The sequence below is a fragment of the Marmota monax genome, unplaced genomic scaffold (genome assembly GCF_021218885.2).
Source record: "Marmota monax isolate L192 unplaced genomic scaffold, Marmota_monax_Labrador192_F-V1.1 WCK01_AAM20220418_F8-fsc00576, whole genome shotgun sequence".
Classification (NCBI taxonomy): Eukaryota; Metazoa; Chordata; class Mammalia; order Rodentia; family Sciuridae; genus Marmota; species Marmota monax.
The window spans coordinates 136,345-164,102 of record NW_026692820.1 but is presented as its reverse complement, the minus strand read 5'-3'; the positions used below and the strand labels follow the sequence as shown (position 1 = coordinate 164,102).

The window sequence follows — 27,758 nt, the reverse complement described above, 5'->3', positions numbered from 1 at the left end:
GTTCCCCAGTATTTTCCCCTTCCCTTCTTTCCTCCTTCTTCCTGGTCCGTTTCTTCTACTCTCCTGATCTCCCTTCAATTTTCATGGGATCAGCCCACTTTTCTTTTCCTTTTCCACATATAAGAGAAAACTTCCACATATAGGAGAAAACACACCATGAACCTTGGCCTTCTCTGTTTTGCTTATTTCACTTAAACACAATGTTCTTCGTTTCCATCCGTTTTGCTGCAAATGAATAATTTATTTCTTCTTTACGGCTGAATAAATCTCCGTTGTGTATATACACCAAATTTTTCTTAAGGAGAAAACATTTTAAACATTCTCAACACATGCACACAAAAGAAATTGCAATAGGAATGATAATTCAACTGATGTAATCATTTCACAACATAATACATACATCAAAACATTATATGGTATACCACAAATATATTCAATTTTTATTTATCAATTAGAAAGTAATAACAGGACTGAGGGTCTACTTCAGTGGTAAGGCAAGAAACCCTAAGTTCCATCACTAGCACTTGCAGGTGCGGGCCGCGGCTCTGCCCCTCCTCCAATTGGGGTGATGTGACTACCATGCCGGTGGGTCTCTGGGCCTGTTCTGCCGGTCCCCAATTTCTTTTTATTTTTTAAAATAATTTGTTATATATGACAGTGGAATGCATTACAATTCATGTAATACATATTGAGTGCAATTTTTCATATCTCTGGTTTTATACAATGTATATTCACACCAATTTGTGTCTTCATATATGTCCTTTGGATAATGATGTCCATCACATTCCACCATCATTTCTAAACCCATGCCCCTTCCCTTCCCCTCCCAACCCTCTGCCCTATCTAGAGTTCATCTATTCCTCCCGTGATTCCCCTCCCTACCTCAGGAGGGGATGAATCAGCCTCCTTGTATCAGATAAAATATTCAGCATTTGTTTTTTCAGGTTTGGCTAACTTCACTTAGAATTATCTTCTCCAACTCTGCCTATTTGCCTGCAAATGCCATGATTTTATTCTCTTTTGTTGTTGGCAAATATTCCATTGTATATATGCCACATTTTTTTAAATTGACTCATCTACTGAAAGGCATCTAGGTTGATTCTACAGTTTAGCTATTGTGAATTGTGCTGCTATAAACATTGATGAAAGCACACCCAATTTCATTGAACAATTAATACTCAGCATAAAGGGATTAGTGGGCCCCAATACAATAATAGTGGATGAATTCACTACCTCACTCATGCTAATAGAAAAGTCATTCAGTTAAAATATCAACAAAACTATCAGAGTTAAAAACTACACTATAGATCAAATGGACTTAAATATTTTATTCACAGAATATTCTATCCAACAACAGCATAATACACATTATTTTCAGCTACTCATGAAACATTCTCAAAAGTAGATCATATTTTAGGCAATGAAGGAAATCTTCACAAATACAAAAAAACTGATTTTTTTTTTTGCATTTATCAGATCATAATGGAATGAAATTAGAAACCAATAGCAAGAGACACTATAGGGACTATGCAAACACATAGTACAGACTGGACAATAAACTTTGAATAAACCATGGGTTATTGAAGAAATCAAGGAAATTTTAAAAAAATTCATAGAATTAAGTAAAAATAAAAGCACAACATACCAGAATCTGTGTGATACAGTGAAGGAAGTTCTAAGAGGAAATTATGCATTCCAAGGTCTTAGAAATAACATGAACAAATATCTATGTATTAGGTACACTCTACATAGTTGGTGGGACTGCAAATTAGTATGAACTTCTGGAAAGCAGTATGGAGATTCTTCAAAAAATCTAGGATAGAACCACCGTATGACCTACTGTCCCAGTCCTCAAAATAAATAAATAAATAAATAGATAGATAAATAAATAAATAAACAAACAAACAAACATACACACACTCACACACACACACATAAAGGACTTAAAATCAGCATACTTTAATGATGCTGTCACATCAATGTTTCATAGAAGCCAATTCGCAAAAACCAAGCTATGGAACCAGCTTAGGGGACCTTCAACAGATGAATGGACAAGGGAAATGTGGTATATATACACAATTAAGTCCTACTCAGTCATAAAGAAGAATAAAGTTATGGCATTTGCTGATAAGTGAATGTAACTGGTGACCATCATGCTAAGTGACATAAGCCAGACACAAAAAGCCAAAGCTTGAATATTTTCTCTGATATGCAGATGTTAGCACAAAATAAGAAAAATAGAAAGAAAGAAAGAAAGAAAATGAGGGGAAATCAAATGAAAATAGAAGAGAGATCAGTGGAGTAGAGGAAGGAGATTGAAGGGAAGGGTGGAGGGGGATGGGATAAGGGAAGAAAGAGGAGTGGAATGAATGGACCTAACTTTTCTATGTACATAATTTGATATTTCAAAAAACTATAAGTAAACTATAAGTAAATAGTAGAAAGATCAAAAGAGGGAAGGAAACAGAAGAGGGTAAAGAGTAGTACTGGGAACTGAATTAGAGCAAATTATATTACATGGTTTTATAATTATGCCAAAATGAATCCTAATGTTATGTATAAGTAAAATGAACTAATAAAAAGTGATATACAGATTCAATGCAATCCTCAAGAAATTACCAATGACAGTCTTTACAGATAGTAAAAAGAATCGTAAATACACAAGAAATACAGAAGAACCAGAAGAACCAAAGAAATCCTGAGAAATAAAAGAATAAATCTAAAGATATCACAATATTCAATTTCAAAATATAACACAGTGCCATAACAGCAAAAACTGCATGGTACTGGCATAATAGGAGGCAAGTAGGCCAGTGGAATAGAATAGAGAAGACAGAAATGAACCCACACAACTAGAGTCACCTGACTCTGAAGGAAAATATTAAATACATATGTTGGAGAAAAGATAGCCTCTTAACCAAATAGTACTGGGAAAACTGGATACCTGTTTGTAGAAACCTGAAACTATCCCTATGTCTCAAAATACAACTCAAAATGGATCAAAGACATAAGATCCATCAATTTGAAACTCCTGGAGGGTAGCATGGGGAGAACACTTTAAGATATAGGCATAGGCAAAGATTTTCTGAATAGGACCCATAGAGTCCAGGAAATAATAGCAAGAATAAAAAAAATGGATTGCATCAAATTAAAAACTTCTGCAAAGCAGAAGAAACAATTAACAGATTGAAGAGGGAGCCTACAGAATGGGAGAAAATCTTTACCACCTACTCTTCTGAACAAGAATTGATATCCAGAATACAGAAAGAACTTAAAACAAAAACCCTCCAAATCCCAAATAACACAGTCAGTAAATGGGCAAATTAATCAAATAGTCCCTTCTCAAAAGAAGTATAAATGGTTAAAATTTACATTAAAAAGTCTTCAATAATTTTAGCAATCGGGGAGATGCAAATCAAAACAGCATTGAAATTCCATCACACCCCAATCAATGACAATCATCAAGAATGTGAATAAAAGTAAATGCAGGTGAGAATGCAGAGAAAAAGGAACTATTATACATGTTGATGGTAACATGAAATAATACAAACACTATGGAAATCAGTATGGAGTTTCCTCAAAAAGCTAAGAAACCAAATATAGAACTACAGTATGATCTAGCTATACCACTACTTGGTATTTATCCATAAGAATAAAAGTCATCATACTTTAGTATTACATAGAAATCCATACTTACAAAAGAACAATTCACAATAGCTAAGTTATAGAACTAGCCTAGGTGTCTGTCAACAAATGAATGGATAAAGAAAATATTATATGTATGAACATAATATTATATATATGGAGTCTTATTCCGCCATAAAGAAGAATGAAATTAACACATCTGCAGGAAAATGGATGGAATTGGCTAGCATTATGTTAAGTGAAATAAACCAGACCACAAAAGACAGGTATTTCATGTTCTCTCTCATCTGTGGAAGAAAAAGATGATCTGAAAGTATAGGGAGTCTAAGAAAGAAGAGAAAGGGGATCAGGGAAGAAGAAAGGGGGTGGTAAGGGATACTAAAGAAGGGAAGTAAATGTTCAAAATATGTTATATGCATGTACAAATATGCTGCAAGGAACTCATTATTCTGTATTATTAACCTGCACTAGTACAAATACTACAAAAATTAAGAGGTTCAATCTCATGTTAAGTGTTCACACACACACACACACACACACAAACACACACAAACACACACACAAAACCGAAGCAACCACAAACCTCAAGGGACACAGAAAACTTCTGAAAGTAATGGATATATCTATTAACTTTATTATGGTGATGATACCATAGGTATTTATATATGTGCAGTTGCATCAAATTGTGCACATGAAATACGTGCATTTCTTTATATTTTAATTGTACTTCAATAAAACTGTCAAAGAAAATGTGAGTAAATTAAATTCAGGGGAAGACTGTCAAAATATCAGGTTATACATCCATAATATTTCTGTTTAGTCATATTTAAAGGTAACCTTCTCCAGAAAAATCAGATTAACTCACAATTAGAATAAGTATATTAACATGGGAACACACATACCAGTGACCTGTGTTTGATTTGATCCTGTTATTTTTGTATTCTTTGTAATCATAGTATTTTTCATGTGACAATTAGTCTCACAATTATATCAAATATCTGAGGGGTAAATTTATTTTATTTTATTTTTATCCATGGAAAACAGTCAATACAAACATGTTTCCTTTTTCCACTTTACAAAATAATTTACGACAAAAGAGTTACTTTTAATATATGTTATAGTAGGGCAGGGTGACCGTAATTTGGTTTATAAATAATTTAAACACCACTTTTCCAAAGACTATTATGCAAAATAAAACAAGGTGAAATTTTACATTCTTAATTTAAAAATAGGTTTGGGTTTTTTTTTTTTTTCTTGTATCTTGCCATACACTCACTTTCATGAATAAATAGTACTAATTTGCATAAAACTCAACCTACATGTAGTTAATCTTAAAAAAGACTCTCCTGCTTCTCTAGGACCAATATGTACATATTTAAATGGTAGGCAAAAAGTAGAAAAATCATATTGGAAAACATAGTGTATTGTTTTTTTCTCTTCATCTTAGGATAGGTTACTTCTTCTATCCCACACTGCCATTCTAATTCTATTGTGGGGGAATGCTTCTCTTTGAATCATTTTCTCAATAATAAAATTCCTTAGCACCTCTGAAATATTTTGAAAAGTTCTCTTATACCACTACATGTGTTGATCCACTGCATTGATTGACACAGAACAATCTGTGTCAAGGTTTCCTCCAAACACTTTCTCTTATCATTCTTCACTTCAAAGCTGCTCCTTCTTTCCCAGTTTGGAGTGGCAGGTGAGGACAATGTCTATATTCTAAGTTCCTTATTTTTCTTCTGAACTTTTATTTCTTCCCTATTATAGAAAAATTACTTTGCCCTTTGTTGTCTAAATCTCTTTTACTGAAAAATTATCTACATATTGTTTTTCTCCTCTAATTGTTTTCCAGGCAAGTTCTTAACTATTGGACAGCCACATCTGTGTTTTCTTCCCAGCACCAAATTTGGTTGTCATCAGGGATCTATGTCCAGATGACCCAGTTTTTATACTGGTTTTCATATTGGCATAATCAATACCAGGTGGATATCTCTTCTGCCACATTGGCCTTAGACCTCCATGATTTTATTCATTCATTATTGTCCTTAAATTTTTGTTGATCACCAACCTACTATTAGACATTTTGGTGTTATCTGGAACTCAGAAAATATAAATGTGTATAAGGTCAAGTCTCATTCTTCCACCTTCAAATAATTTATCATATAAGAAACAAGCAAGTAGCAGACAATTAAAACAGAATGTAGTACATAAAACCATTGATATGAAAAAGACTTACAAAAACAGTAGAGATTTTGTTCACAGTGTGAATGTCACCTATACTTCTACTATGGGACTCTATCCCACTTTCACAGATGTTTGATCTTGGAGTGCACTTATATAATTCTCTGTTTCAAATTCTCCCACTATGTCTCTTCTTTCCAATTTATTTCACAATGTAACATTCTATCTTTTGATATATAATTATGTGATTTTTTTTGACAAATACAGTCACATAACCATAGCCATAGCCAAAGTACAGAATGGTTACATTGCCTTCAAAGTTCTCCCATGCTTCTGTCTAATGTACCCCTCCTTCTGCCGAGCTTCTAGTGACAATGGATCATTTTTTTCCCTGCAGTTTTCCTTTTCTAGAAAGTGCATTTAGGTGGAATCATATAATATGTGTCCTTTTTCTTTAATTTCTTTGACTTCAAAGAAGGTATCTCAAAGGTATTCTTCCATATGTTTGTTGGACATTTGTATATCTTCTTTTGAGAAATGTATGTTTAGTTCATTTGTTCATTCATTGCTTGGATTGTAATTTTGGTGCTAACTTTTTTGAGTTCCTTTTATATTCTGGATAATAATCCCCTGTTGGAAGAACATTTGGCAAAGATGTTTCTCCCATTTTTGAGGTTCATTTTTCATGCTCTTAATTATTTCCTTTGCTGTGTAGAAGCTTTATAATTTGATGTCATCACACTTACTGATTTTTAGTTTTATTTCTTGAGCTTTAGGAGTCATATCCAAAGTTGATGCCTGCACCAATATGTTGGATTGTTGACCCTGTGTTTTCCTCTAGTAGTTACATAGTTTCTCATCTACGTCCTCTATGTTTGATCTACTTTGGGTTGACTTTTGTGCAGCATGAGTGATTGGAATCTAGTTTCTTTCTTCTACATATGGAAAGGCTGTCTTTTCTTCAACATATGTCTTTGTCAGCTTTGTCAAGGATCAGATGACTTCATCTATGTGCATTTGTCTCTGTTGCATTTTCAATTCTATTCCATTGGTCTTTATGTCTATTTGTATGCCAATACCATCCTACTATAGCTCTGTAGTATAATTTGAGATAAACTATTATGATGTCTCCAGCATTACTTGTATTGCTCAGAATTGCTTTGGTTATTATTATTTTTTATTGCTCCATATGAATTTTAGGACTGTTTTTTTCTAGTTCTGCAAGAATGTCATTAGCATTTTGATGAGTATCACATTGAATATATTGATTTCTTTTGGAAATATAGTCATTTTAATATAGCCAGAATTAATACTATTCTGCCTATTTAAGAACATGTGGGGGAGCTGAGGTTTTGGCTCAGTGGTAGAGTGCTTGCCTAGCATACGTGATGCACTGGGTTCAATTCTCAGCACCACATACAAATAAATAAAATAAATGTCCATCAACAAATAAAAAATATTAAAGAAAAGAACATGTGGGGCCTTTCACTTTTGTAAAGTCTACTTTGTTTCTTGGCTGTTCTATAGTTTTAATTGTGGAGGTTTTTCACTTCTTTGGTTACATTTATTTTTAGGTATTTTATGTTTGGGGAGATTAGAAAATATTATCAACAATCTTAGCAATTAGAAAAAAGCAAATCAAATCTACACTAAGATTTTATCTCACTCCAGTTAGAATGACAATCATCAGGAATAAAAATAAGAATATGTGCTCTCTAGGCCAAGGCACACTTATACAATTTTGGTCAGACTTAAAATTAATATAACCACTTTGAAAATCAGTATGGAGATTCCTCAAAAGTCTATTAATGGAACCACCATATGTCCCAGATTTTCCACTCCTTGGTGTTTGTCCAAAACAGCTAAAATTAGCATGTTTTATTGATACATAGATATCAATGTTTATAGAAGCACAATTTACAGTAGCCAAGTTGTGGAACTAGCCTACCTATCCATTTAACCACAGAAGAATGAATAAAGAAAATGTAGCATATAAACTCAAAGGAGTTTTACTCAGTTATAAAGAAGAATAAAATAATGTTATTTGCTCTTAAATGGGTAGAACAGGAGAATATAATGCTAAGCGAGAGTAATAGGACAAATGTTTTCTCTCATATGTGTGCCTGCATGCATAAGAGAGATTAGAATGAAAAAGAGACCTCACCAAAATAGAAGGGAGACCAATAGGGTAGAGGAAGGGAATTGAGAAGGAGGGAGGAGGAGCAACATGATAAGGTACTGGGAAATAAAATTGACCAAACTATACTCTGTTGTATCTCCTTGTATGACCATACCTCAAAAACTCCAACTTTTATATATAATTATAATATACTAATTAAAGAATAATGCTAGAAGGGGGTCCAGTAAAGTGCAGGAGAGGAATCAGGTATAGGGTGAAGGGGAGGGGAACAGGAACTACTGGGAAATGAGTTTGATCAGATTTTGTCATGTGCATGTACAAATATGTCACAATGAATCCCAGTAATATGTATAATAATAATAACATACCAATAAAAACCATAAAAGGTAATCTTCAAAGTGTTTGTGCATGTTATTATTCTTAAAATAACTTGGCAAATATTTTATATATTAGAGACACTACTTTAAAGAGCCATTAAAGAATTCAAAAATTTAATGTGTGCCAAACACAACTGAGCTTCCTCAATGTATTCTTGGTTCATCTGAGTCCCTACAGTTGTGTGCCTCTGCAGTCTGGAGCAATCTCAGTGCAGAGATGCTGTGGCCATTGTGTACATTCACATGAGCAGAGGGGAAAAGGGCAACACCAAGGGAATCAGAAAAAAAGAGTGCTAGGGATTGAACTCTGGGCCTTGTTGTGCGTGCTAGAGACAGCATCTCACTGAGTTCCTTAGTGTCTCATTTCTGCTGAAGCTGGCTTTGAACTCACAATCCTCCTGTCTCAACCTCCTGAGCCGATGGGATTACACACATGCACTACTGTCCTGGCCCCTCACTTACTCTTCTTCAAAATGTACAGTCATACCATCTCAGCATTTTCTAGAAAATATACACAACAGGCCAAGTGGACACAAACTGAAGCATGGATACTTTGTACCCAGCTCTTTTGCACAACCAATTTTGCCATGAAACTGTCTGAGCAAAGGAAAATTGACTCTGTCTGTGGGCTGAGAACATGCCAGGGACATGCCGAAAACACAGCAGCAAGCTTCCTTTTGTTGCTAAAAGCTTGGTCCTTGTCCTTGATGCCAATCAATAATGAGGACACCATTTTGAGAAAAAAGGAAAAAGACAGTTTTTTGCTTTGCTAGCAAAGGAGAAACACAGAGGACACCTGTCCTAAAGGCTGTGATTCTGCCCATCAGCAGGAACAAGGGACTTTTAAAGAGGTGATTCAAAGGCTACATTCCACAGACATTTTCTGTCTGGAGTTATAATTCACTTGTTAATTTGGGAGAGAGTCATTTCTGAGATCTTCTGATACCCTCCCCACAGTCTGGATTACTTCATTCCTATGGTGGGTGTGAACTCAAGGACAGATAAATCTGCCTAATTTGGGGAAAAAAAGGTAATCCCATTTCCCTGAGATTAGGGAGGGGAGAGATTAGGGAGAAGCAAGTCCATTTTAAAAATAAATTGGAGTTAGTCATAGGAAGGTTCTAGAAAAGCAGCAGCAGTAGCAGCAGTGCTGGTCCTGTGTGGAGGTGCTCTTCAGCAGCAGTTCTCACTCCAGCGCCAGGAAGAGTCTGGTTTGTGTTTGTCTGCGGAGATCTCTCTTATCTCACTTGCCTGCAGGAAATCAGGCTGAAGCGACTGAGTCCACAATGGAGAGAGAAAAGGTACAGTTCTGTAAACTCTTCATTGGTGGCTTAAGTTTTAAAACCACAGAAGAAAGTTTAAGAAAGTACTATGAGCAATGGGGAAAACTTACAGATTGTGTGGTTATGAGGGATCCTGCAAGCAAAAGATCAAGAGGATTTGGTTTTGTAACTTTCTCATCCAAGGCTGAGGTTGATACTGCCATGGCTGCAAGACCTCATTCAATTGATGGCAGAGTGATTGAGCCAAAACCAGCTGTAGCAAGAGAGGAATCTGGAAAACCAGGGGCTCCTATGACTGTGAAGAAGCTGTTTGTTGGCAGAATTAGAGAAGATACCGAGGAACACCACCTTAGAGATTACTTTGAAGAATATGGAAAAATTGACACCATTGAGATAATTATGGATAGGCAGTCTGGAAAGAAAAGAGGCTTTGGTTTTGTTCCTTTTGATGACCATGATCCTGTGAACAAAATTGTATTGCAAAAATACCACACCATCAATGGTCATAAGAAAGGCTTTGTCTAGACAAGAAATGCAAAAAGTCCAAAGTTCCAGGAGTGGAAGAGGAGGCAACTTCAGAGGAAGATCTGATGGATATGGAAGCGGAGGTGGATTTGGGGATGGCTCTAATGGATCTGGAGGAGGACCTGGACGTGGCAATTTTGGAGGTAGTCCTGGTTATGGAGGAGGAAGAGGAGGCTATGGTGGTAGAGGATCTGGCTATGGAAACCGTGGTGGGGGCTATGGAGGTGGTTATGACAACTATGGATGAGGAAATTTTGGAAGTGGAAATTATAATGATTTTGGAAATTATAACCAGCAACCTTCTAAATATAGTCTAATGAAGAGTAGAAACTTGGGTAGCAGAAACATGGGGCGACCGTGTGGTAGAGGAAATTATGGTCCTGGAGGAAGTGAGGGTTATGGTGGGAGGAGCCAATACTGAGCTTCATCCTATTTGCCTTGAGCTTCATTGTATAAATAGGAGAGGATGAGAGCTCAAGGGTAACTGAACAGCTTCAGGTTATCAAAATAACAATGTTAAGGAAATTCTAATCTCAGTCATGCATAAATATGCAATGATATGGCAGAAGACACCAGAGCAGATGCAGAGAGCCATTTTGGGAATGGATTAGATTATTTAATAACATTACCTTAATGTGGGGGAGGGATTGTAAAAAATAAAAATAATAAAAGCCTTTGAGACAGTTAAAAAAAAAGAATTTGAAAATTTGAAGAAAAATCTAGAGTCGTTCATTATTATTATTGTTATTTTTTATAGTTTATTATTTTGGGAGAAGGAAGGTTAAACAATTTGAAACATAGAGATAACCAATATTTAATTTAAATTTTATTCCTTCTAATTAATTTTCATGTCTTATTTAATACTGAATATATTCATCTATTTGGACTAATTTTTATTTTTCATTTTAATATTAATAGTAAAATGCACTTAAATTAAAAATTTACATTGTTCATTTTATCTTTTCTAAATGTATGATTTTTTTCCTGTAAATGAACTCACAAATTAGGAAATCTTGAGTACAGAAAAAGTAGCAATGAGTTTTGGCCTTTTTCATGGCAAAGAGTTGAGAAGAATTTTCTGTCCTCATGTGTTTAACTTGCTTATGGAAATGGCGAACAAAGAATAACTCAGTGGATCTAAGAAACTTAAATCAAAGAACAGATCCCTGGGAAGATAGAAAGTGGTTGGTTTTTAATAGGGACTGGTTTTTTTTTTTTTCTAGTTCTGTGAGAATGGGTGATAGGGAACAGCAGTGAGTGACATTGTTATGGAAAATAGTCCAAGTATTATATCTGAGCTCTCTCTTGATTGGGGCTAAACTTTTAATTATGCTTTAAAAATATTTAAAAAAATTGCCTGATTATTGACTGTTTTCCAACTGCAAGACAGAAAAAGCGAGGTCAAGCTCTGGTAAGATTAGTGGAATGAGCTCAGGGGAACACCTACATCTGTGTGTTGATGGTAGTTGGTATCAGCAGTTTCCTGGTGCAGATACCTGCCTTGGAATTTTGTTTTTACTTTCACAAATGCTATGATTTAGGTAATAGAAAGTAAGGAAGGAAACTCTGAAAGAAAAAGAGCAATGGACCATTGGAGGTACTGAGCCAGTATGGTATAACTACTTTATCCCAGGCAGGTTAATTGATGATTTAGACAAATTCAAGAAGATACATGGGGCTGAAGAGATATCTGACATATATTTATTGATGGATAGGAGAGCAGAAAGTCCTGTTTATCTTATGTACAAGATTACAACAAAGTCTGCAGCATGCCAAATATGACTTCATGCGTTACATAAGACTACACAGGGACTGTTGCTTCTGACTTCCATAACACATTGCTCCTTGGACATCTGGGTGAGGGAGCCTGATAAACTGCATTTTCCTTATAGCCAATATTTCTTGAATCCAGGGTTTCCAGGGTCAGCATCACCTGGTAAGAGTAATTAAATGGAATGTGATTAGGTTCAAGTTTTAGCAGCAGCAATTCTCTTCTCTGCATTGTGTAATCTCCACCACTCCCTAAAATCAGCAAGAGGCAGAAAAAAAAAGGGGTAACCTTTGGTTCCTCTTTTAAATATCTGAGTAGTCAAAATAACTAATCTTTTCAGAGTAATATGAATTTTACTGAAGGCAATGATATATTTGAGAAATGAAGCCATTAATAAAAAGAAAAATAAGTTGACTTGATTATAAAAGATGAGGCAGAATCAATGAACTAAAAAATGAAACTAACTTAAAATAAGCTTGATATATATACCCAGTGGGTGAGAACATTGGTAATGTGAAATAAAGCAAACATTTATAACAAATAACAATAGACGAAGGCAATGAAGATAAAAATTTACTGATCTGGAATATATGTTCACTCTCAGAAAATGTTTGGAAACAAATGAAGAAGGGGAAAGTGTGAAGACCAACACTAAGAGATATGTTGTATAGAGGAAACAATGATAGTATATAATAATAGAAAAATCTAGAAAGAAGGCAAAACAGTAGACAGTATTCAAAGAAATAATTGAGAATTTGCAGAATAAATGTAGTGCAAGATGCATTCCCTGAGAAGAAGACTATAACCTGAAATTTAGATTGAAGGATGTTTACTGATGTACTGTAGAAGTGAGGATCAGGAAGCAGGACTGGGAGGGAATGAGCCACAGCCTGCTCAGTATCAGTCTCAGCTGAGCCCCTAGGGAGTTTGGTATGGGAATATGGGTAATTTGGAGTTGTCTTCAGTTATACTGCCTGGGGTTAGGCCTTTATAGTGGCATTGGTTGGCACTGGGTGAAGGCATGCATGAGATGGGTGTGGCCATAAGTGAGACAGCTTTCTGGAGCTGAGGTAATCCCCAATTGCAGGCTGGATGCTGAGGACTGTTTTGTCAACAGCATTTCCAAATTCCTTCATAAAATGCTCTTGGAATGGATTCATGGACCCAGTGGTCCCACAGCAAACAGAACCAGTCCATATTCCCATTCCAAAAGAGAGAGCTTACTTGTGTGTTACTTAGGTAGCACATTGGTTTTCCTATTAGCTTTCAGTAAACCTTTGTAACTTCCAATTTTATTAAACAAAATGTATTTTCATTAGTAATGGAGACACAATTTCATTTTCTCTTTGGTTATTATTTGTTCCTATAACCATCTGTCAGATGAGGAGGTGGAGGGGAGATCACACAGTAATTTTATTTTAACAGGGAAATTTTAACATAAAGAATTATAAAACAATCATGATAAACTGGAATACTGACAGATTGGATATAAGTAAGTGAAGAACTCTAAGGAATATAGGAATAACCAAAATAAGAAACAATCACAAAACACAGGGAATAGAGTACTCAAGAATACATTTCCTCCTGAAGCTGAGATAGAGCACTCAAGCTGTTGGGACCACTGCTGAATCCGACTGTCTGATAAAGAATCCCCAGGAGGCAGATTTTGAGATGAGGATTAGGATGCAGAATACTTATTAAGGAGTACCTTCTGGGTAAAATTTGTATAGGCAAGGGAAGGAAAGAGTAGGACTGGGCAGAGAAAAAAAATTTGTATTGAGATGCATTACTGATGACTGCTAAATGGATTTTTGAAGCTAGAACTGTCCAAATTTGGGCTGAGACAACAGGCTGTTTTAGTTCTGTGAGCAGTCAGTGGATGAAGGTAGCTCCAAGAAGGAATTGGCCTTGAGCCAGTAAACTCTGTAGTCAAGACAAATCTCTGAAGTGCCAATGTTTCTCATTATTGTAATCTGGCCATTGCACATTCATAACTTTGTGATTTCTTTCTTACATGTGTATTCAGGAGCTTTCACAATAGCATTTTGCACAATTGCTATGAATCTGAAAGAACATAAATGTCACTCAACCACCTATTGGATAAAGCTATTTCTTGTATTTGTTCAGTGGAATACTATACAATGATGAAAATAAATAGATGATAGCTAATGCAAGGAAGCTAAATAAAATGTACAAACAATATTGAGGTAAAGATACATAATAGAATAGAAAGCACACAGTATGTTTTCTTTTATATAAATTTCAAAATCAAATGATAATTATATATTTAAGGGATATACATTAGTAGCTTAATACATTCAAGAAGAGAAAGGGATAGAAAAACAAAAAGGTCAGATTAGTGATGATGTTTTAAGAGATTAGGAGGACTGGGATTAGAAATAGATATTCAGAGGATTCAGGGAAGGGCTATGCTCTACTCTATTTTGTTTTTAGTTTTTTGAGGAAAAAATATCTTAGACTCAAGTCCATTTTATTAATTATATGTTTCTATAATCTCTTAACATTCAAGCAGTATTTACAGTTAAATTTCACATTGAAGATAAACACTATTTGGCTTAGGGAACAGAAAGCTGAGTCACTTGCATCCTTCATATCAGATACTATATTTTCAACAGTTTCTAGTAGGCTCTAATTCTTGACTGGTGATGTGGCTTGGTCCACAGTTTTATTATGAACAATTATATATCCCTAAATTGATAACCTAGAAAAAATGAATAAATTCCTTGACCCATTCAACTTATTAACATTAAATTATGAAGAAACAGGCAAGGTAAACAGAGCAATAAAGCATTTAGGGGATAGAATCAGTGATAAAAAGCCTCCCACCAAAGAAAGACCCAGGACCTGATGGCTTCACTGCTGATTTGTTCTATAAAACATTTTAAGAAGAACTCATATAAATTCTTCTCTAACTTATCTAAAAAACTTAACAGAAAGGAACACCTTCAAACTCATTTTAGAAGGCCAGGATTACCCTGACACAAAGCCAGATGCAGGAGGAGGAAGAGAAGAAGGAAGAGGAGGAGGAGGAGGAGAATGGGGAGAGGAGGAGGGGAGGGAAGAGGGAGGGGGAACAGGGGGAAAGAAGAAGACAAAAACAACTGTGTAGGCCCATTTCTCAGATGAACATAAACACAAAAATCTTCAACATAATAATAGCAAACTAAAGTTAACAGCACATTAAAGATCATTCAAGCCCCACGTGGTGGTGAATGCTGGTAATCCCAGAGACTTGGGAGACTGAGGCTGGAGGATCAAAAGTTCCAGGCCAGCCTCAGTGACTTACAGAGGCCTCAAAAAAAAAAAAAAGTAAAGAGATCTGGGGATGCATCTGAGTGGTAAACCACCCCTGGGTTCAATTCCCAGTATAAAAAAAAAATCATTCATTAACCTCTATTCAATATAGTTCTGGAAATCCTAACCAGAGATATTAGGCAAACGAAGGAAACAAGAGACATCCATATATGAAATGCAGTTAAATTGACTCTGTTTCATAAGTTGAATTGATTGTGTCCAATAGAGGTAACCTTTCTTTTTTTATAAGAATAAAATATTTAATGCTATAGCTACGGCTGCCTAACAAAGCAAATATTTGTTAAATGAATAAATTGACAAATGGATGAAGGAATGTGGAGTTCTCAGTTCTCTCAAAACCCAATTATGTTATTTTTTCTTCTTAACCAATTAGGAGAAGGGTCTTTTAACATAATAATATAACAAAACTGTTCATGTGATGTTGCCGAACAACAATGGAGCTCTGTGGCAGAACACAAGTAAACCTGGTAGTAAAATGTATCTTCTTACCTAAGAAACTGAAAACAGAGAAGAAAATGAGGAGAAAAATTGCTTCTTCCTTTCTTTAACTGTAATAATAAGAAAGGTAAGACTGAGCTAGTTGAAGTGTAATGTGTAAAAAAGTGAATTTAAGACATTTTATTTGGGACTCCAGTTGTTCTCACCTCCTCCTTGGTCATAAATGTCAACCCTAAACCCTCAAATTATCAGGTTATACAATTCAATACTACTTTTTTTGGCCTCTTCTTTCTATCTCCATCAAATTGTGAAATTCTCCAATTTTAAGCCCTTATTTCCTTTCCCTTTTTAATTAAAAAATGAGCTTATTGCAGAAATTTGGGTATATCCCAAGTCTCTTGGAAGGGAAGATAATCAAGCTTGTGAGCCCAGATCCAAGAAACTGCACCAGCAATGGCACTTATGACACTGCTGAGCTCTATGTTTTCCCCTGCTGATGCTGAGACTGGATTCCAGGCCCTACTGTGACTGCTCCCCAAAGCTGAATAACTTGGCCACTGACTTGAGTAGAAAAGGATGCCACAAAATGCAAGCTTGCTCAGACTGCTCTTGTGTAAGGTGAACTTTCAAGTCAGAGCATCTAGTGCTACAACCAGGTTCTATGCCTACATTCTAGGTGTAAGGGAGCCTGGGGAAGTGGGCTTTTATTTTCTCACTTGGGAGGTAGCAGTAGCAATGCAGAAATCCTCATAATTTATGATATAGTTCAAAGACCCTTGGTAGTTGCATTGTATGCTTATCTTGAATAGATAGTGAGTCAGTCAGGTTTTGGAAATCATACAAATTAGGGAATGTTTTATTTTCATAAAGATAATTAGCAAAATTTTTGATTTAGAGCAAACAACAAAACTTTTTGGTACTTATTGGAAACAACAAACAGGTTTCACAGAGCACAATATTTTCCAAGTTAATTTGTACATTTTGAATGACTATTGGCCTCAAGACAGACAATATTTACTGAAATGAGTTAAGACATTAAAAATTTATCTGTGAAAGTAATAGAAGACAACAAAAATGTAAAGAGCAGCTCTTCTACTCAAATATGCAGTAAAATCAATACAATATTGTTTAATTTACAAAGAATATTTATATATAATAAAGAGAGTTGAAAGAATAGAATATAAATAGAAATTTATGTATTTATTTTATAATTCTGTGGGTTCATTAAAATAATAGGTCAGTGAGAGAAAATTTCAGAAAATTATGTTAAAATATTTCACTGGGGTGAAACTTAAAAAGAAACAAATATAATTCACATGTTATTGTTGTCTGCTTGAATGGCCTGAGAACAAGGAGGTAAAAGAGCTAATTGTGAGTCATTTATGATTATGTCTTAATTACCTGAACTGCTTAAGCTTTGTTACCACAACATTAACAGCTCATATTCAGCTTACTTGCTATAAGGTTTGCATAGAAAAAAGGCTTGAAAATTTGAAATACAAAGGACCTGAGAAAATGTTTTTGCCATCATAAAACAGAATTGTAATACTTATAAAGCTTTTCATAAAATAAGAAATATGTAAAGCTAAAATGAATAATATGGAAAATAAGTATTGTGAATATGTTTAATTTCTTGAGATATCAAATATTTGAAAATAATTACAAAGGGTAAAATATTGCTATTATTTTAAAAAGTCCCCACAATTTAAATGCTGTATCTGTATTTTTGTGTTGCAGGCACCTGTTATGACTTCAATCAGCTAATAGTTCTCTGAATATTTGTTGCATGAATTAACAAAATTGTGGTAACAAAATGGTAACAAAATTATCAAATATTTTTGGAAAGAAATATGGTCTCAAGAGCACCGAACAATTTGTGCACTTTGATTTCACAACCCATACTTTGAAATTATGAAGAGCTTCTGCTTTCAGCTTTACTTATAAGAGTGAAAAATTGAAAATAAGTAGTCTATGTGAAAAAGGTAAATGATTACTTGTATTTTCAGATGAGTTTAATTGAATATGATGCATTAAAGAAAATTAGCATAGTAAAACTATGTGGTTAAACATAGTAATGACCTACAAATTTAAACCAGTATGCAAAACTGGTATATATGAAGATAAAAATTAAGATGAATATTTAAACTTAAATAGATTAAAATGAAAATAGTTGACTTGTTTGGTGGGTGAAACTGTGGGTAAATATTATCACTTTTTATTCTTATTGTTGTAATTTTATTTATACAATAGTTTTTAAAACATATGCTATGATTTTTTTTTCCAAAAAATATTTCAATGAATAAAATGTTCAATAAATTAAGGGAAAAGTTTATTCAATGACAATGGTTATATTACACGTCTATCTACAGGAAGTAATTCTATTGCTTCATTAACTTCACAAATTGAGGGATCCAATTACCAAAAAGTTCCTTGCATATAATATTGAACAACCACTAACAACAGGACAAAAGTGTATTTTTCCCAGTGAATTCTCTGTCCAAAAGTAAGTTTCTTAGCGCACCCTTCATGGCCTCATTCCTCAGACTATAGATAATAGGGTTGAGTGTTGGGGGTATTACTGTGTAAAAGATAGATACCATAAGGTCAAATGCAGATGGAGAATCTGAAGTTGGTTTTAGATATGCACAGATGCCTGTAGAGAGAAAAAATGAGACAACAAAGAGGTGGGGCAAGCAGGTGGAGAATACCTTAGACAGGCCTTCAGCAGAGGGTATCCTTAGAACTGTGGAGAATATGTGAACATAGGAGAGGGCAATGGAGACGAAGCAGGCTAATGCCACCACAGATATGAAAGCAGCTACTCCGATCACTCCTAGGTAATCATTGGAACAGGAGAGCTTCAGTAATTGGGGTACATCACAGAAAAATTGATGGATTATTTTCACCCTACAGAATATGATAGAAAATGTGGCTGCTGTGTATAAGATTCCTGAGATGCCTCCCCTCACCCACGCAGCTATCACAGCCCACCTACAATTTCTGGGATCCATGATGACCTCGTAGTGCAGTGGGAAGCAAATGGCTGTATAACGGTCATAAGACATAACTGTAAGAATAGCTATCTCAGTCCAGGCCAAAGATGTGAAGAAGAAAACCTGCAGTATGCACTGGCCATATGAAACATAGTTATCATCCATCAGTGAATTGTCAATGGCCTGGGGGACTGTGACAGAAATGAAGGAGAGGTCCAGAAGGGAAAGTTGCTTCAAGAAGTAATACATTGGAGATTGGAGGTGCTGGTCCAGTGTTGTGATGGTGATAATGATGAAGTTTCCTGTCAAAGCCACTAGGTACAACACCAAGAAGAGCAAAGCATACAAGATCTGCAGTTTGCGATCATCAGAAAACCCCAAGAGTAGGAATCCATTCCTTGTGGTTATGTTTGTCATAATCATTTGGAAAATGCAAATCTGGTAGCAGCTGGAAAATAAAAGAATATGGGAAATGTAATAGAAAGACACTAAAATAATCATTCATCCTGTTCATCCATTCATCCTTTCAACCATTTAAGGACCTGTTATTTATCAGCTGTGTCCTAGATGTTGGGAAATCAATGGTGATAATACATATTTCTTAAGCACATAGAGCTTACAGTTTACCCTAGTAAACTAGTAGTTAGAGTGCAAAACAGGTCCTATTAAGAAAAAGTCATTGTGTTTGCCCCAGGGATAAATGCTATTCCATTTCTACAGGTGAAAACTTTTGCTTTGTTTTTCACCAAAAGAAACACAATAATGAGCTCTTAGGAGTTTTTGAATAGTGGATGAATTACATTTGAGCACACTGGCTTATTTTAGTAGATGAAATGGCCCTTTTTAGAGGAAATTTTGGACATTAAAACATGGGCTTGTTGTGGAACAGTGATCCCTGTTTTCGTTCTAGCAAACAATATGGTCATTACAGTGAGAAGCCAAGAGCCAAAATGGATAGTGTTATTGCTCTTCCAGTTAATATTGTATCTAATGGACATGTTGAAATCAAGAGCAAAAATACTTTTACAAAGTAAATACTTAAATACCACTCACAGATTAAGTGTCTAATTTAATTACATGAGATATTTTCTGATTCTAACAACTTCTATTTATATCTTCATTTTATTGAACTTGTTGAAGCTATCAAATAGTTATTGATCACTTATTACAAGCAAAGACACTTGTAAAGAAAGAGACTGAATGCCCTGAGGTGGTTTTTAAACATGGAAGGAAAAATACTCAAATACACAACTTCAGAAAGAGATTTGTGGAATAAAGCAATCTACATTTCAGAGAATGGAAAAACCAAGTTTGGGTTCATGACCTGGGCTTTTGATCTTTATGAGATGGAAATATCCAAGCATTCATTCTCCCCTTAACCAAAATGCACATTGGTATGTGAGGACTGATGAGACATTACTAATGATTCTCTTATATTCCTGCACATTTTTCCTTTTAAATCTTAGTACTAGGCAAACTGGGGAAATTGCTCTATTAGTTTTTGTGGACCTTATTCTAAACCACATGAAATCTCACTGTGTGTGTGTGTGTGTGTGTGTGCACGCAATTCATCTTAGATATATCTGGGAGAATCCTAAGACTTGTGGTGAGCACTCCCTCCCCATTCCTTATCAGTCTACCTTTTATTAAACCATCTAATGCCAATCTCTCCTGCTGACCACCCAGACTTCTGCTGCCTCTGTTTCATGAAACTTCTCTTTCAAAAAGAATGCATCTAAGGATCCTATTTCTATGTTCTGCTGCTTTTATACTATAATAAAAATGGCTGTTAAAGTAACTAAATATTTTAAACTTGTTTTAGTTGCCACAGTTGAAAGCCTCGTTTCTCTTACTCTGTGAACATGAATTCCAAATTTAATTTAATCTACCTATAGTGTCCTCAAATTTTTTGATTTCTTAACATCTCATACCACATAATAGCAGAGAAAATTAAGAGTGAAGTTATACTTCTAACAGAATTTCTCTAGTCCAAGTTCTGTTTTATTGTTCCATTTTCCCCTGTACTGATAAAATTATAAACAGCATGATTAACCATACTTAATTTTGATTCATTTAATATTTTAATCTGCCAAAAGCACATATGTAGTTATCAACAGACGGGGAAGCAAAAAAATAATAACAATTTTGAGCATTCATTTTAATAAGACAGACACCATACTAGAGTACATAAAAATATATATCATTTAATTCACACAGGTATTTTTATCTTCTTGGAGTTAAGCATCTTAATCTTCATTTATACAGGAAAAAATTAATGCCCAGAATGCTTAAGTAACAGAATTGAGGTCGAGTTCCAAACCCTTGACCTTTGTAGTTCATACCACTTTCTTACATCTAAAAATCTATAAAAATTAATTGAAGGCATGAAGGAATATTGGATAAAAAGCCACAATTACATTCAGGCTTATTATTCCTACAGACACCAGAGATTATTTGAAGAAGTGTTTTACATATACTTTATTTATGTAAACAGATAAAATATTAACCTTTCCCAATTTACTGGTTTTCCTTAAGTGGCTCATTATTTTAACACATTTATGTGAATTAAATATATGGATTTTATTAATCTGCTTATTTTCTGGGAACAAAAATTCCTTCCCTGAAAGAATGATACTCTTTCTTTTTTCAAACTCAATTTGAAGAACATAAGGTTCTGTCAAAAATGTCATAAAAGCTTACTCTCTTTTCTTATCCAAGATTGGAAAACTCACCACAGGTGTCTTTTGTATGCAGTAGCTCTTAAAATTGATCACCAACTTCTCTGACACTTCTCATCTGTAATCACACAGATTTTAAATATATCTCATTTCCCTCGAGAATGTGTGTGTGTGTGTGTGTGTGTGTGTGTGTGATTTGGAAGGGGAGCAGGGAACATCTTTCAAAATGAAAACTTGAACTTAATAATAACTAATTAATAAATATACTTCATTGTCTCTACCCGTGGGACTTGGAGTAATTAACATTTCCACACAAAGAAATGGTTTAGTAAGCTGCAGTAGATGTTTGTTGTCCCTGCCTCAGTGGTTCTCAAACTTTAGTAGACATGTGAATCACCTGGAGAGCTTGTTAAGACACAGGAACCTAAGAACTACACTCAGAAATTCTGATTCAGAAAGGCTCAAGTGATCCCCAGGAATCTGAGTGCCTACCATGCTCCCAGGTGTTGCTGCAGATCTGAGTACCATGCATGGAGAACCACCTTACTAGCTAAATCATGTATTTCTAAAATAAACAGGAAACCTTGAACTTTAAAAAAATGAATATTTAATTTCAGTCTTCCTGGAATATTAGAAATAAATGTTTATGTTTGAAATTGAAGCCTACCTCCTGAATCTCAGGTTTTGAACAACTATTTTGGTCATTCATTATGATTAGTAACAATAGAAAAAAAACAGTTAAAAAAAAAAAAGTCTACAAGGCCATCCTAAAACAAATGTAGCAACTACCTGAAATCCTCTCAGGTGTCCCAGTCTATTAAAATTTATTATTGAAATCTTTACAATAACTTTCAAAGTAATTGAAAATAAATGTAAGCCCACAATGTACTTTTGGTAATTTCTGAATTCTCTTACCATCTTTTATGGACATCGTTAATATTTTTTAGAAATGACCATGTGACCAAAGATTTTCTCTAAAGCTATGTGGATACATACTTGTTATATTTTAAAGGCTGCATAGCATTCTGCTCAGATTACAAATACAGCTTGCAGTTTTTGTTTTTGTTTTTTTTTTTCATTTTTTAAACAAGTTTTATTGAGTGCCTGTTTTGAACCATGCACTTTTCTATTTTGTGTCATTTCTATTTTGTGTCATAAATAACATTTTTCCATGTTTTTTTTAATGCAACCATTATTCCATTCATGTAAACATATAAATGGCTCTGTTAATATTTTTCTTTATTATAAATAAAGACTTGTGCTAGCATGATCAGTCTTATAGATATTGTATTTTCTAACAGTTGATCTTTCCTTAAAATTAAATTGAGATGAGGTTATTTTAGAAAAATTTTATAATTTTCAAATATTGACAATTTTTTAAAAAATTATCATGAAATGTTATATTGCTCCCAGCATTATTTTCCCTGATCTCACCAACACAAGGAATTTATCATTTGTTATTTTTTGTGCTAGATAATATAAAACATGTTGTGTAATATGTAATCATGTAGCTATTAAAGTCAGATTGCTCAAGTTTGGATTCTGGTTCTATCATTTACTTTTTATGAAGAAACTTTGAATAATTCATCTTTCTGCATCTTTGATTTCTTATCTGAAAAAATGAGCATATTGATTAGATAATTCATGAAGAATGTTCAGCAGAGACTCATAATTAATTAGGCACTTAAGAATAAGTGTTATGACCATTGATGTTTTATTTAAAATGTTACCACCCAAAATTTTTACAAAAAAAGGAACATAGGAAACACTTTCTAATTTTTTTTTAGGAGGCCAGTATAAACTTGAAAACAAAGTTAGACAAAAACAGTGTACACATAAATATAAAAGGGAAAAATAACTTTGTACCAATGCATACAGAAAAATTTGATAAAATTTAACATCCATCCATAATAAAATGATTAAATTACTTAAAATTGAAAAGGGGACTTTTGATCTGACAAAGGGAATCCTAACAGAATCTATGGTATTCATCATACTTAATAAGGAAATATTTAATATTTTTCTTGTGATTATAGAAATAAGAATGACCACTAACAACATTTCTACTGGACAGTTCAATAGTATAAGAAAAGTCACAAAGAATTTATAAAATTTGGAAACAAATGACATGGTTTTGTGCATCAAAAGTTATAATATTCAGAAGTAAATTTAATAATGCACAGAAAAACCTTTCCAAAAATAATGAAATTATACTTAAAGATTTTAAAGAATACATAAATATTGATATTACCTTGATAGTAGTTGATATATTTAGTAAGTTAATTTTTTCTTTTTTGATATGTAGACATAGTGAAATTCTTGATAATTTAAAAAGATGATGTACTGAATCTGAAACTCATGAAGAAGTGGAAGAGTGTAAGATACTCATAAAATGTTTGAAAAACAAAATAAAGATATTTGTTTCATTAGGTAGGTAGGTTTATAATGCATGATAATCAGGATGGCTTTGTATTAGCAGAGGGCTAGACAGATCAGTGTAAGAGAATAAAGGATTCTGAGTAGATTTTCATAAACACAGACATTGTGCTTTTGTAAAGTGTATTGGGACATTAGTTAACCATATAAAAAAAATTAACTGAAATCTATCTGACTTTTTATTCAAGAATCAATTCCAGGTAGAAAAGAGATTTCAATAATAAACCCAAAACTTCGAAACATACCTATAAGGGATTATCTTTTTGCCTTTGTGTGTAGGAATATTTTCTTGATTCAAGAAAGCAAAGTATTTACCATAAAGGAAAAAAAAAGATTTCAGTAAATGACACAATAAAAACATGTGCACATCAAAAGAAACTATAATGTCAGTGGAATATCAAGCAATTGAATGGAAGAGTGACAGAAATGAATGAAAGAGAATAAAAACTGTATGATGATTTAATTTATACAGAAAAAATACATGCAAATCCATGCACATTTACAATGAAAAGCTTAACAAAACTGTCACTTTCTTAAGTGACAAAGGTTTGATATTATATATCACTGAGACATAAAACGGGTGACATCCTATTGTTTGTGGCAACATGAGTAGAGCCAGAGGACATTATGTGGAGTGAAATAAACCAGGCACAGAAAGAAAAATGTTCTCATTTGCAAAAGCTAAAAAGTAGATTATATGGAGGTATAGAGTACAATAGAGGTCAATAGAGGATGGAAAGAACAAGGCAGACAAGGAGTAGCTAGAGGGCGGATAATGGGCACCATTACACAGTCAGAGGAAAGAAAGTAGTTTGGATGCTATATGACACAGTAGGGCAATCCTAATCTACAAAAATTAATCCTACATTTCAAAGTAAGTAGATGAGAAGAGTTTGAAGGTTCCCAGGACACAGAAATAATAATATTTGAGGAGATGGTCTAATTATTATAAACTATCCCACAAACAGGTACAAATATTATATGTCAATTAAAGAATAAATAAAGATGCAAAAAATTCCTATAAATTGATGAGAAGAAAATGACCCAAGTGAGAATGGTTAAATTCCAAAAACCAGTATCAAGTAGCCACTAAACACTGAATAAGGATTTTTTTTTATTGGTTGTTCAAAACATTACAAAGCTCTTGACATATCATATTTCATACATTAGATTCAAGTGGGTTATGAACTCCCATTTTTACCCCAATTACAGATTGCAGAATCACATCGGTTACACCTCCATATTTTTACATGATGCCATATTAGTGACTCTTGTATTTTTAATGAAAAGGGAACAAGTAAATCAAAGCTACAGTGTGGTATTTGTTTTATACCTCTAAGTATTCTCAGAGCAATGCTAAGTTAGGTGAGTATGTAAAATTATGTGAACTCATAGAGTCATTGATGGCATAAATTGCTAAAACTACTTTGGAGAATACTTTCCTATTGCACAGGGAAGTATTAGCTGTAAAAGGGGAAAACTGTGACGTTTAGGGGCCATTTATAACAGGTAGTTTAGTGGGGACAGGGGAAGAGAGAAAGCAGCCTGAGCTCCTTGGGGAAAAAGAACTGCATTCACACAGTGAGTTACATCTTCCAAAATTATTCAAACCCATACTAAAAACTGTTAACAATGATTGCTTTGAGTTGGAATATGAATTTGAGTTGCGTTTACTTTTAATATCCCTCCTTAGAATAAACTAAAATGAAAAGAGCCACAGAAGAAGGAAACCTATTTATAATGCTGCAGATTTTTTGTCTCAAATTACACCACCCTCACGACATCTTACAATATATCGCTGTCCATGTGTACTTCAAAATGGAGTGTGTGATCACTAATGGACTGAAAGTGTTCTTTTAAGTTCTTCACGGGAAGAACCTAAGTTTGTGGATATGTGCCAATTTAAACACGTGCTTTGGTATGATAATCAATCTGTCAGAATAGCAACTCAAGAAGGGTATGAAAAGTGATAGGATGTGTTGTTGTGTACATACACATTTGCTTTTCACAAAGGAACTGAAGATTTCTCATGCTAAAATCAGGGAATTGCAATGATACATTGAGCACACATAGGGGATAGGAGAATGTGAAAGACAATTCTATTATGAGACTTCAAGTCTAAGGAATGTATAATACCCATGAATAAATATGTTCATGGATTCAGGGATTCATCAAATGGTCTTTAAATCATGACAATGAAAACTAAACATTATAAACTGGGGTAGGTTAAAATAGTGGATAGTCATTAAAAGATTTTACATGTAGAAATTTCTTATGATATTATAACAAAGGAATTTACTGATCATTATATACATTGATATTACAAGACATATGTATATATATATATATATATATATATATATGTATATATATGTATATATATATGTATATATATATATATATATATATACATATATATATGTATATATTACACATACAAACATGCACATCAATAGAAAGGTGTTAAACAATACATTAATAAGTAGTATAACATATATACCAATGATTATATGGTTTTCTTTTAGACTTTGTTTATTACTCCTTTGGAAATTTTTCACAAATAATATATAACCTGTTTAAATAATATGGCTTTTTTAAGTGTGCATTTGAGAAAAAGAACTGACTGTTGACAAAGCTTCAGGACTACAAAATATGGCACTAAGAAAGTTTCTGTCATCAATTCTGTCTTCATACTGGAAGAGGAGAAATGTACAACCTTTAAAAACAAGCATCCAGGCATGGTAGCACATGTCTGTAATCCCAGCAGCAAGGGAGGTTGAGGCAAGAGCATTGTAAGTTCAAGGTGAGCCTCAGCAATTTTTTGAGGCTTTAAGCAAATTAGTGAGATGTGGTATCAAAATAAAAAGTAAAAAGGACTGGGTATGGGATCAGTGGTAGCATGCCTCTGAGTTCAATCCCCAGTACAAAAAAACAAAAACAAATAAACAAACAAACGAACAAAAACAAAATAAGCAAGACTCTCACTTCATTCATGTGCATGCATGAATGAAGTGAGAGTCTTGCTTATTTTGTCATCAGCAGAACCATTAATCCCAAAAGTCATAAAATGTGCCATCTTCCCATTATTAGTAATTTATATTCACATTATTACTAGAACATGTACTTTGATGTTCTTCAAGTATGAGAGAACCAGTCCAGTTTTATACTTTTGTGATTCACATGTGCTTTTAAAAAAGAATGTTAAAACATTACCCCAAAATGAATCAGACTTTTAGATCCACAGTATTGAGCTTATACCCTCATGGATTTGAGCTGTTCATACACTATTTATCTTTGTTCTGTTTCACAGACACAGAAGGCTGCGTGCCTAACTATAAAAATACCTTTTCAAAATCTTTTCTGTGTCAACAGGGGGAATACAAACATTTTTAGTAATGGAAAAGAAGATGCCTGATGGCTATTTCATCAGTAAATTGTAGACATATATTCTCATTTATATGGATGACAAACACACATACAAACTCACATTTGGGAAACAATAGTTTTTATTGAGAGGCATATATATGGGCTGTGACTCAGAAAAAGCTATTATAATATTTAATAGAAAGGGAAATAGTAAATATACTGAATAGGAAGCACATGAAAATTTCTTACACACACTAGAGATATTAGTATCACATAAATAAAGTTGAAATTCTTAATAGCAATCTGATATATAAAACGAACTTTATGCTAGCCATGTCACAGTTAATTTTACACATACATTATTTTTTATTTCGAAGGAATTCCTAAAAGTTGCCTTCAAATAACACTTAAATTGGAGGAAAGAAGGCCAAAGTTCTTAGAAGCAACACATCTTATATTTTGCATAACTATAGTTTAGAAGAACACAAAGAATAGAAAAGTTGAATGGGAGTCCTGAGAAGAAATGAAACTCACACCTATTGTAGTCAGAAATATAGTCACAATGCTCTTTAATTTGCACAACTCT

The 27,758-nt window shown here is 33.9% G+C and overlaps 1 protein-coding gene and 1 pseudogene across 1 annotated transcript; one reads left to right on the top strand and one right to left on the bottom strand.

Moving 5' to 3' along the window:
• Nucleotides 1-9,632: 9,632 nt before the first annotated feature.
• Nucleotides 9,633-10,575, top strand: LOC124095385 (heterogeneous nuclear ribonucleoproteins A2/B1-like; annotated as a pseudogene).
• Nucleotides 10,576-18,152: 7,577 nt separating this feature from the next.
• Nucleotides 18,153-19,115, bottom strand: LOC124095381 (olfactory receptor 14J1-like). The gene has a single exon (XM_046448487.1). It carries the CDS (start codon nucleotides 19,113-19,115, stop codon nucleotides 18,153-18,155), a length of 963 nt encoding a protein of 320 aa, XP_046304443.1.
• Nucleotides 19,116-27,758: the final 8,643 nt, after the last annotated feature.

What these genes read in the sequence shown, in the direction of transcription:
- LOC124095381 (XM_046448487.1), bottom strand. Translation starts at nt 19,115, where the DNA reads ATGATTATGACAAACATAACCACAAGGAATGGATTCCTACTCTTGGGG.